This window comes from Carex rostrata, chromosome 11, assembly GCF_964058835.1.
Source record: "Carex rostrata chromosome 11, lpCarRost1.2, whole genome shotgun sequence".
Taxonomy (NCBI): Eukaryota; Viridiplantae; Streptophyta; class Magnoliopsida; order Poales; family Cyperaceae; genus Carex; species Carex rostrata.
The window spans coordinates 9,150,994-9,163,022 of NC_135928.1; the positions used below are offsets into that span (position 1 = coordinate 9,150,994).

General features: G+C 34.3%; 1 protein-coding gene across 1 annotated transcript; it reads left to right on the forward strand.

Moving 5' to 3' along the window:
- Positions 1–9,714, forward strand: LOC144561484 (anthocyanidin-3-O-glucoside rhamnosyltransferase-like). Its single transcript, XM_078310447.1, has 4 exons — positions 1–296; positions 373–375; positions 5,221–5,365; positions 8,337–9,714. The coding sequence occupies exons 1-4, from the start codon at positions 66–68 to the stop codon at positions 9,353–9,355; spliced, it is 1,398 nt and encodes a 465-aa protein (XP_078166573.1). The 5' UTR covers positions 1–65; the 3' UTR covers positions 9,356–9,714.
- Positions 9,715–12,029: the final 2,315 nt, after the last annotated feature.

Below are 12,029 nucleotides of genomic sequence, written 5' to 3' on the forward strand. Positions count from 1 at the left end.
AAACCTCTCCTTCTATTGCCAATGCCCTTTCCACCGTCGCCACCACAACCAGCCATGAAACCACCATGCATATTATAATGTTTCCATGGCTCGCATATGGTCACATCAACCCGTTCATCCAGTTGGCTCGCAAGATCATCGCAGTTGCCGGAAGTACTATACAAGTGACCTTTATCATAACCAAAGGAAATGTGCCACGTGTCGTGACCCTCCTTCCGTCCACCCCGCTCATCTCTATACTACCTATAGACCTTCCCCATGTCCCTGGCCTTCCTTCTGGAGCTGAGAGTACTGCTGTTGAGAAATAGGATCTAGGATCTCAGATTAATAATCATCATAGATCTCGAAATAGAAGGCTAGGATTAAATCAAGGAAGTAAAGGGGCCTCCTTGCATATATTCAACAAATAGGTATACTGTACATAGGTACAAGGTACAAACGGTAACAAAACAGTAGCTTAGATGTTTGTAATATATATAGGAATGGTAACAGTGTAAAGAATTAGAACAAAATGAAATAATTGTTTTCTCAAAATAATCTCTCCTCAGAAATTGCATAAATTCAACATGGTATCAGAGCATCAGTCTCTGTGACCGAAAAAATCTCTTCCAAATTCTTACCAGCAAAACTGGTATATACACAAGCAAAATCAAAACCCATAAACAGAAGTCTAGCACGTCAAAGAGATGGCTTCAGAGGGGCAGCATTCGAAAGAAGCCACCAATACCTCAAAACTCACAAACTCATTGCTCAACGGCCAAAACTATCTCTCATGGGCAAGTGCCGCAAGATTATCTCTCAGTGGAAGAGAGGTTTTAGAATTCATCACAGGAGAGTCTGTAAAGCCGGTTCCAAAAAAGAAAGATGAGGCAACTGAGGCCGAAAAAAAGGCAAGAAAACAGTGGCAATCTAAGAATGACAGAGTCATGACATGGATCATGCAATCCATGGAGCCGAGTGTTTCAGAAATATTCCTTGGCCATGAAACAGCTTTCTCACTGTGGGAAGGCATAAAAACGATGTATGGCCGACAAAACAACAATTCCCACATTTATCGATTAAAACTAGAAATCCAGCAAGAACAACAAGGGTCAAGGAGTAATATAGAGTACCTGGGTGCTCTTCAAAAGAAATGGCATGAACTTCGAGTTTATCGGCCACCCATACCAGATCCAATAGCCATTCAGAGAGAAGAAGAAGATAAAATCTTCCAATATCTCGCGGGTCTCAATCCAAGCTATGAAGCCGTGAAATCACAACTTCTTTTAACAACTTCCCTTCCCTCCTTTGCTCAAATTACCACCATGGTGGAGCAAGAAGAAAGCCGACGGCTTGCTATGAGTGGTCCACAAGTCGGTGGCAGCGAGGGACACGAGACTCATAGCTTTGCCACAAAAAACCCCAATTTCGGAAAAAACCCTAACTTCCCAAATTACTCAAACCGATCAAGTATCAAGGGAGATAGATGCTCTCACTGCAAAAAGGAGGGTCACCAAGCCGAAAAATGCTATTTTCTTCACCCACATCTCAGGCCGAAGTGGTGGGATTCAAAGAGGGGAGGGGGAGACGTGAAAATGGGGGACTGGAATGAAGGGAAGAAGAGAAAGAAAGGGACTGAGTCGCGTGGGGGCTTTTCTGCTCAAACTGAACCCAACCGGCCAATAAAAATGATTGGTTCAAGTGAACCAGGGTCTAACCCAGATGGCGCTGGCGGGTCAAGCGGGTCAGATCCGATGCAGCAGTTTTTTGAGCAGTTCTCTGTGTGGTTCTCCAAGAAAAATTCAAACAACACTTGTGGTATTGTCTCTAACTCAAATTATTTAAATTTGTATAATCAAATAATTATAGATAGCGGTGCCACTGACCATATGTTTGGAAATAAAGACCTTCTTACAAATTTAGACATTGCAAAAAATAATCAATTTGTATTAGTGGCCAACGGTATGAAAGCACAAATTAATGGTGTAGGAGAAATTGATATTTTTAACAAAAAAGTTCATAATGTTCTATATCTTGATACATTCCCTATAAATCTAATTTCCGTAAAAAAACTAACATATGAGTTTAATTGTGACGTAATTTTCTCATATAAAAATGTTATCTTTCAGGACCGGGAAACCGGGAGGAAGATTGGGGAAGGTTTTCTTGAAAATGGACACTATCTCTTGAATTTACAAGAATTAAACGTTTGTGCTTCCGCTAAATCTATTAACCAAGACCTTTGGCATAAGAGGCTTGGGCATCCTTCCAACAAGATTTTAAATAGTGCACTAGATTTTTCATTTTCAAATTGTATCAATTGTGATATATGCAAGTTGGCAAAACAAACAAAGCTTCCTTTTTTCCAATCAAATAGCAAAAGTGAAGCATTGTTTGATTTAGTTCACTCCGATGTATGGGGTCCGGCCCCAATTAACTCTTATAATGGATTCAAATATTTTGTTATATTTATTGATGATTTTTCTAGAACTACTTGGTTGTATTTATTAAAATCAAAAGATGAGGTTTTCAATTGCTTTCAAGAATTTCTATGTCTCATAGAAAATCAATTTGATGCAAAACTTAAAATTTTTAGATCGGATAATGGAACGGAATTTGTAAACAAAAATTTCACAACGTTTTGTAAAGAAAAAGGAATCATACATCAAACTACTTGCATAAACACTCCCGAGCAAAATGGAGTGTCGGAAAGAAAAAATAGACATCTATTGGAAATGACACGTGCATTACTATTTCAAAATAATGTTCCAAAAAAATTTTGGTCGGATGCCATCCTTTGCGCCACTCATTTAATAAATAGATTACCAAGCGTTATTTTACAAAATAAAAGTCCAATGGAAATCCTTTACCAACGAAAAATTAATTTTGATTATCTAAGAGTATTTGGTTGCGTATGCTTTGTAAAAATTAAAAGAAAAGATAAATTTGACTATATGTCAACCAAAACCATTTTTTTGGGATATTCCTCATTTAAAAAGGGATATAAGTGTTATGATCCTATAACAAAAAAATTATTTACATCTAGAGACGTTATATTTTGTGAAGATAAGCCATATTTCAAAACAATGGAAATGAGTGAGACACCACATGCAAGTGACCAAATAAATTTGGAACCAACGGTACTACCTCATGTAAATGACCAATTAGTTACACAAGATAATAACCAAGAGGTTGAGACAAGTGTTGTTGAAGAAACAATAGAAAATATTGAAACCAATGATAATGAGATAGAAGAAAATCAAGAAGTTAGACGGTCCATAAAAACACCAATACCGTCCACTAGACTTAGAGACTATGAGACCTATACGGTGCAATACCCTATACAAGAATTCATATCATATAAAAATATTTCTTCTTCTTATAATGCATTTCTCACCTCCATTGAGAGAACACTAGAACCAAATAACTACCAAGAAGCCATAATTGATCCGGTATGGTGTGGTGCCATGAAGGAAGAACTAAGAGCTCTTGAAAAAAATGGGACATGGGTAATTGTACAATTACCAAAAAACAAAAAACCCGTTGGTTGCAAATGGGTATACAAAACCAAATATAATAGTGATGGTACCATAGAACGGTACAAGGCTAGATTAGTTGCCAAAGGGTATACTCAAACATATGGAATAGATTACAATGAAACCTTTGCCCCGGTAGCTAAAATGAATACCGTTAGAATTTTATTTTCTATTGCGACGAATAACAATTGGAATTTGTACCAAATGGATGTAAAAAACGCCTTTCTTCAAGGAACACTTGAAGAAGAGGTATATATGAACCTACCACCCGGCCATAAATTGGAAAACAATTCTAATTTAGTTTGTAGGTTAAATAAATCGATTTATGGATTGAAGCAATCTCCACGGGCATGGTATGAAAAACTTAGCTCTTATTTAATTTCTTGCAAGTTTAAAATTTGTAGTGCCGATCATTCATTATTTATTAAAAATGATGGAGAAAATATAACCCTTGTACTAGTATATGTAGATGATATTATAGTTACCGGAAATAACGTAGAAGAAATTAAAAGAGTTAAAAGCCAATTAAAGGAAAAATTTGACATCAAAGACCTTGGATATTTAAAATATTTTCTAGGAATAGAGGTAGCACATTCAAAATTGGGACTCTTCATCTCCCAAAGAAAGTATACTTTAGACCTCTTAAAGGAAACCGGTAAATTAGGATGCAAACCAATCTCTACCCCAATTGATAACCGGCATAAATTAAATGATGAGGATGGTGAACCAATTAAAGACATAAACCAATTTCAAAGGCTAGTTGGAAAGCTAATTTATCTAACGGTCACCCGTCCGGATATTTCTTTTTCCGTAAGCCAAATTAGTAGATTCATGCACTCGCCAAGAACTCCACACCTAGAGGCAATAAATAGAATTTTAAGGTATTTAAAGAAAAATCCCGGCAAGGGAATTTGGATGAAAAACAATAATTCTAATATCATATGTGGCTATTCCGATGCAGATTGGGCTGGAAGTTTTGATAGAAAATCCACTACCGGCTTTTGCACATTTGTAGGCGGAAATTTAGTCACATGGAAAAGCAAGAAACAAAACGTTGTGGCACGATCTAGCGCGGAGGCGGAATATCGTGCCATGGCGTCAACCGCATGCGAATTAACTTGGATAAAACATCTACTCAAAGAAATAGGCATTGCTTGTGATCAACCAATGAAGATGTATTGTGATAATAACTCCGCAAGACATATCGCATCGAATCCGGTATTCCACGAGCGAACCAAACATATAGAAGTGGATTGTCACTTCATTAGAGAAAAAGTTCAAGCAAAGGAAATAGAAACACCATACGTTAAGAGTGAAGATCAACTAGCGGATATCCTCACCAAAGGCTTGGACTCGAGTTCATTTGAAAAAATTTCAAGCAAGCTAGGATTGTATGATATATACATTCCAAGCTTGAGGGGGAGTGTTGAGAAATAGGATCTAGGATCTCAGATTAATAATCATCATAGATCTCGAAATAGAAGGCTAGGATTAAATCAAGGAAGTAAAGGGGCCTCCTTGCATATATTCAACAAATAGGTATACTGTACATAGGTACAAGGTACAAACGGTAACAAAACAGTAGCTTAGATGTTTGTAATATATATAGGAATGGTAACAGTGTAAAGAATTAGAACAAAATGAAATAATTGTTTTCTCAAAATAATCTCTCCTCAGAAATTGCATAAATTCAACAACTGCTGAGGTAACAGCTGATGGTGCTGATCTGTTAAAGATCGCTCTTGACTTGACAAGGCCTCAAGTTGAAGATATCCTGATGCGCACAAGGCCAGATATTGTCGTAATTGACTTTGCTCAAGGGTGGTTGCCATCGCTCGCTAAGCCCCTCGGTATGGTTAAACTTATTTTTAACTAATGGAAAAAAATATTTTTGCATCAGTTTACATGCTATTTAGTCTATCTTCCGAGTTGACTCGGCCACGTCGGATCGGAATCAACCGGTGCCGAGCTGATTTTTTCTGAGTTGACTCACGGGGTGAGTTATGTATAGAAAACCGGTAAAATTGAGACCGAATTGGTACAATTGGCTTAAATCTGTTACGATTTTGATCGATATATCACATATTTGACCGATTTTTGGCGATATTACGGTTAGAGCTATCTCAATTTTAGTCTGGATATCAAAGAAAGCACAGATTGGGAATATAAAAGTGAAAAGGGAAAGAAAAGAAGGAACTTCTGACAGTGGGACCCGTCCATTTAAACCTATGTTATTTAACCTTTAATTAAATTAACCTTTTAAACTGACCTTATTCTTTATGAGCAAATTAGTTTTCTATACCAAAAATATATTTTTTTATTTATTACAAAAAAAATATTAGTTGTAACGTATTTAATTTTATATGTATGGAACATTTCTAATTTTTCTGTAAAATACAAGGGAATAAACAAGTGTGATCTAAGTTGTAATTGTATATAATCTAGTTGCAAAAAAATATTGATATTGATTTTAAATTTATTGTTAATCCAATATGTAATATTTTATTCGTATTTGCTCTTTTACACTATGTGAGAAAAAAAATATAGTCTACCTTATTAGATTTAAATGTTTGGATTTATTATATTAATTGATTATTTGAGTGTAATATATTGAGCTACATAATTTTTACAAGATTACTTTTACATATTTTTTACATTTTCTTTTAAAGTACAAATAAGTTATTTTCTTTTTTTAAATATGAGTTTCGAATCCGATTCTGTCAATTATCACCTAAATAAAATAAGAAAAAAAAAGGAGAGGATCTGTGTCTCTCTGTTTTGTATCTGAGTAGAAACAAAAAAAATCTTGATTTTCTCTGATTCGCATCCTTATCATCCGAGAATAATAAAGAAACCTTGTTTTTAAATATATTTTTTTCTTCATTTAATAAATTTTTTATTAAGGAAATTGTACGAAAGAAAATTATGTCCTGTTAAATTTATAGTTTATCCCTTAAACATTAAAAAATGATAATTAGAAATATTGCTCAGTGAGTTTATACGCATCGCCTACTAAATTCCAGATAATATAATATATTCCGGAGTTATTATTATTGGCGTCCCATATTGTATTTCGTTGATTCAATCTTTACTTCATTCTTTCTTGCTCCAGTTTGACATGATAAAATCTTGTTTGCTGTTGTTGACTTGGTTAACATTATGATTCTTCTAATAGTCTTGCTGGATAAAAAACAAACATTATATTTTAATTAATTTTTATTCCAATTTCTAAAAAACAAACATTATATTTTTCTTCTAATTTTTTTTTTTTTTTTTTTAAAACCATGTAGAAGCTACACAGTATTCTTCTAATTTCTTTCATACCCACATTTCTAAATTTTTATTCCAACAAGTGTAAATTTTCCTTATAAATTTCAACTAAGTCCGGACCAGGAAAACAACATTATATTTTTTGTAATAACCCGAAAAATTTGAGAAAATATAAGAAAAGGTATTGTGATAAATATCTTGATATTTGATTTCAATTCCGGCCACATCACAGTGACTCTGAACTATAATTGCAATCCAATTTGAAACTTCGAATATTTCGCTATCAGGTAACCAAACTTTATAATCTATATTTTCGATTTGTATGGTTACTTTGGATATTTGAATTGGGTATTGAATTATAATGACATATTTAATGGGATAGTAGGTCTGATGTTAGATTTGATTTGTGATGTGATGAGATTGTGTTATGAGAATGTGAGAATTGCCTCTGGAATGGATTCATAGTGTGTTTGAGAATGTGGAAGTTTCATGTGGCAGAGATTCCAAATGTGTTAATATTGTGCGACTTATTTTACAGATAGCGTAGACACAAGTGATGTATATTTGTGTGGATTAATCTGACCTATTTAAATTATTGTTAAACTAAATTAATTATAGAGACGTGTCGTTCAATAATCAGTTAGTAATTTTCTAATTGACTCCGTTTTGTTAATTTATTTTTCGTTACGAAGATACTGTTATATGGTAAAAAATCCGGGTGTGACATTTTTTCGACATAACTACATATTACTAATAACTATATGCAGAATTGCTTCCGCGCACTTGGCTCAGTAGAGGGCTTTTGAGATGCGCTAGAACAAGTATCAAAACGGACCAAATTAAGCAGAATCATAATTTCAGCCGAATAGGCATTTGAAATTGTGGAATGGACCATAAAATTCTCCATGTCTGAACTATATATAATTCAGATGTACTCAAATCCCTTTTAGTAGCATCAAGGATTAGTCTTCATAATCCTTTTCCAAAAATAATTTTATAGAAAATCAGTCTTCGATATAGTAGATAAAGATGGTTCCAGTATTCTTTGTGTGAAAGATCACATATTTAATACAAAATAGTAGATCTGTATAGATATTAATACATAATTGGATAACAATAAGAGTTCTGTACGTATATATATGATTAAGTGACAATGCAGAAATATCTCCAATATAGATGAAGGATCGAAACTTTCCTAAGAATAACAACTTTGGAAAATTGGGTTATAATAATCTAGTTGTGTGCTCCTTGTGGCTTCTATTTTTTTCTTTTTAGTAAAGGCAATGATCAAGCTACTTAACTATTTAATGTTAAAAAAGAGTTCTCTCATAAGGATTTCAAACTTGCGACCTTCCGCTTTACGGCATATATTTTAACAAATTATTTTGGCACGGCAAACAGTTTAGTTGATTCAACCCTGCAATGTGAACCAAATACCGATTTGATGTTAATTTGTACGTCGTATTCATTTAAAAAATATATATATATATTTTTCCACGAACTACTTGTTCATTAATAGGTCAGAATATTTATTATTTTTGTTGTGTATAGGTATTAAGACGCTCTTCTTTTCCGTATTTTCTACTGTTGGTATTACCTACCTTGCTGCTGCCTCTCGTCGGCTCCATGGACCAAATCCAACAATACAAGAGTTGATGAAGGCACCAGCTGGCTTCCCTGCTTCATCCCCTATCCAATATGTTTCTGCTTACAAGGCTGCAAACTTTCTAAATGCATTTAAGAGTTCTTATGGTCAACCTTCAGGTTTCAATCGAATCTTAAAATGTACAGAGGATTGTGATGGTACAATTGCCAAGACATGCATGGAGATGGAAGGGAAATATATAGAGTTTTACAAGTATCAACAAGGAAAGTTGCTACTGGCTGGACCAATCGTGCCCGAAACACCTCCAGGAGAGCTCGAGAATCGCTGGGTTGAATGGCTTGCTGAATTCCCAGAGAAATCTGTTGTATACTGTTCATTTGGAAGCGAAGCAATTTTGACTGATGAAGCTGTCAAGGAGTTACTCCTAGGGCTTGAAAGTACTGGGTTTCCATTTTTGGTGATACTCAAATTCCCGAGTGGAGAAGAGGACGCGGAAGAGATCCTCAATAGGAAACTTCCAAACGGCTTCAAAGAGAGAGTGAAAGGAAGGGGTCTTGTGCATTGTGGGTGGGTGCAACAACAACATATACTGCGGCATAAGAGTGTCGGTTGTTTTGTGTGCCATGCCGGGTTCAGTGCTGTGATGGAGGGGCTGATTGCTGACTGTCAGCTCGTGATGCTGCCGCAGAGGACAGACCAGTTCTTAATTTCTATGTTGTTTGAAAAAGAGTTGGGAATAGGTGTCGAGGTTGAAAGGAGTGAGGCTGATGGATCATTTCGTAGGGAGGCAATCAGTGAAGCTATTGGAACAGTGATGGCCGAAGAGGGAAGTCGAGGTAAGAAGATGAGACTAAAGCAGAAGAAATTGAAGGAGTTTCTAATGAATAAGGAGGTGCAAGAGGAATTCATGGTGGAGTTTGTCAAGAGCTTGAGAGATCTAGTAGGTGCGCGCTCCAAAAAGTAGATTAACTGAATTACCTTCAATAATAGAAACAAGGAATAATTCAAAAAGCATTGGTTGCAAAACTATATGATTAAGGAGTTTGGCTAATATAACATCAGTGTCATTTTGACCTATATAACACCAACTCTAAAACCTATCAAATCGACTTCGAACGACTAATTCAAACCGTTCAAACCAATTTACATTACGAGTGATGCGTTTACATACAATTTTTTTTATATTTTCGAGTTATTTTAATATTAAATCAAGCGGTAAAAATATTTTAAAATGAATGTATTAAAATTAACTTAAAAACTCACACTTTTGACAGCTTGACTTGATATCAAATAAACTCAAAAACTTATAAATTTTACATGTAAACGCACAACTAATGAAGTATATCGGTTTGGATTCACCATTTGAACTCGATTTGATAGGTTTTGGAGTTGGTGTTATATAGACTGAAATGACACTGATGTTATATTAGTCATACTCATGATTAAGATAATTGGTTGTCAATATTTATTTGCAGCTTAAATAGATGAACTGAATTATTTTCATTGCTAGACGTTCAGTTTACATTATGAATGTTGATTACATTATCTACTAGTCTTCTTCTTTCGGGTGATTAAATTTTTCTCCTTTTTTTCTGGGGAACAACTTTGTCCGTAAATTGTAAGATTTGTCAATTGGAAGATAATGAACTAGGAAGAGAGCTAGCAGATCAGGTCAGAAAATTAGACATCGTACAAACGAAACCAAAGAACGACCAATTTTGTCCCCCTTAACAACATAAATCAATATAATAGAAATAATCATTTCTCATTATGGGTACCATATATCAATATCAACATTAAAAATTGTGAATTAAACACTTAAAGTTTTATATATGGTTTAATAATTCTGATATTAACTAATCCAATCTACTACGTCTCTCTATCTCACAACAAAGGATCTAGGGTTTTCTTTGGAGAGTCGTATCCTATATGGCCGATATTTCCTACTATGATTCAATTACATAGACTATTGCTTTGATTATCAGTAGCTTTTTTTTGCAGCATATAAAAGCCAAAACACTTTTTTTTTTTAGGTAATCATGAAGAATCCATGCATAGCAGCAGATGGGTTTACATATGAAGCTGAGGCAATCAAGAAATGGTTGAACAGAGGACATAACAAATCGCCTATGACCAATTTGGTGCTTCCTCATCACGATCTGATTCCAAATCATGTTCTTCATTCTGACATCCAGGAATGGCTTGACCAGCACCCATGTCTTGAAAGAAATAGGTTAATATTCCAGGGGGGTACAGGTAAAAGTCTTGCAATTATAGGGGCACCGATTGTAGTTATGGCATCTTTTTTGTATCATTTTTTAAATTATCACTAAATTTACTTTGTGATTCTAAGGATTTGGAGGCAGGTTCATTGGAGACTATTTACGGTAATAACAGGTGGCCAAATGTTTGGAATAGACTGGCAGTGTGGCAAGAGAGATTGACAGAGAAGGCATAGGTTGAAGATTTTGTTAGGGAACAAGTGTCAGGTTCTTTTGATTACTGCTTAATTGTATTTTGTAGTAGTTCAAAGCATGTGTGAGAACCTGGTTGCAGGTGCTACTTTGCTTAATTGTATTTGAGTAGTTTTTGGGGGTCTGTTGGTTAATCCAGTACTGGTATAGGGCTGGTACCAGTCTGTACTGGTATGATTTGTAATGAAATCAGTGGGTTTCCTTCCACTTTTACGTGCTCCAACTATTGCGGTTCTTAATATACAAGTAGAATTTTTTTTATGAAATACATACCATGAAATGTGCTATTATTAAAAACTTATTTTTATGATTTTTTTTTATGAAATAAACGTATGAATACACTGAGGCCCTGTTCGGCTGCACAGTGGGAATGGGAATAGGAACGGGAATAAAAAAAGTTTGAACTAAAATTTACTGTTCACGTGGGAAAAAAAAAATTCAGTCTGAGTGAATTTTTTTTTTCCCACGTGAACAGTATTTTCGGGATTACATCCGAACAGGCCCTGAATGATGAAAAGGAGGGTTCAAATGCTTTATTTTTTTTGTGCTTCCACCATGGCTCTTTTTTTAAAATTTAAAATTTAAATTATAAATGTCAAAATAAAACCGTTAGATGTGATATATGTTATTTTCTTTGTGCTAATAAAAAAATTATATCATATTTTAGTTTTGTTTATGTGAATGAATCATTTGAAAAATCAACGTCTATAAATTATCCACATTAGTACGTTTTTATAATCTTTTGATTACAACTAAAATAAAGTTGAAATGTCACAATTTTTTATACATGCATAGATAAAATGATGTAGATTATATCCAACGGTTTTATTTTAACTTTTAAGTTTAAAATTTTGAGTTATTAAAATTCTTAAAAATGAAAACATGATAGCACAAAAAATGAAGGCATTTGAACTTTGTGAAAACATTTGAACCCTCCTCACAAATGGATTAGTATGAAATGTGCTATTTTTTTTACTTTTTATTCAACTATTCACGCTTTTTTTTTTGACAATGTTGGTAGAAGTTATCAAACCAAAAAATAGAAAAAAATAATAAAAATTACATCCATTGCCTCTCCTTGCAACCTCTCATATCTATCTCAATTTGCTCTTGCAAAATTTCATCCACAAAATTTCCTCTTCATGAATTCGATCAACTAAATTC

What these genes read in the sequence shown, in the direction of transcription:
- LOC144561484 (XM_078310447.1), top strand. Translation starts at nt 66, where the DNA reads ATGCATATTATAATGTTTCCATGGCTCGCATATGGTCACATCAACCCG. An exon ending in ATCGCTCGCTAAGCCCCTCG is followed by an intron (nt 5,366 to 8,336) that starts GTATGGTTAAAC and finishes TGTTGTGTATAG; the next exon opens with GTATTAAGACGCTCTTCTTT.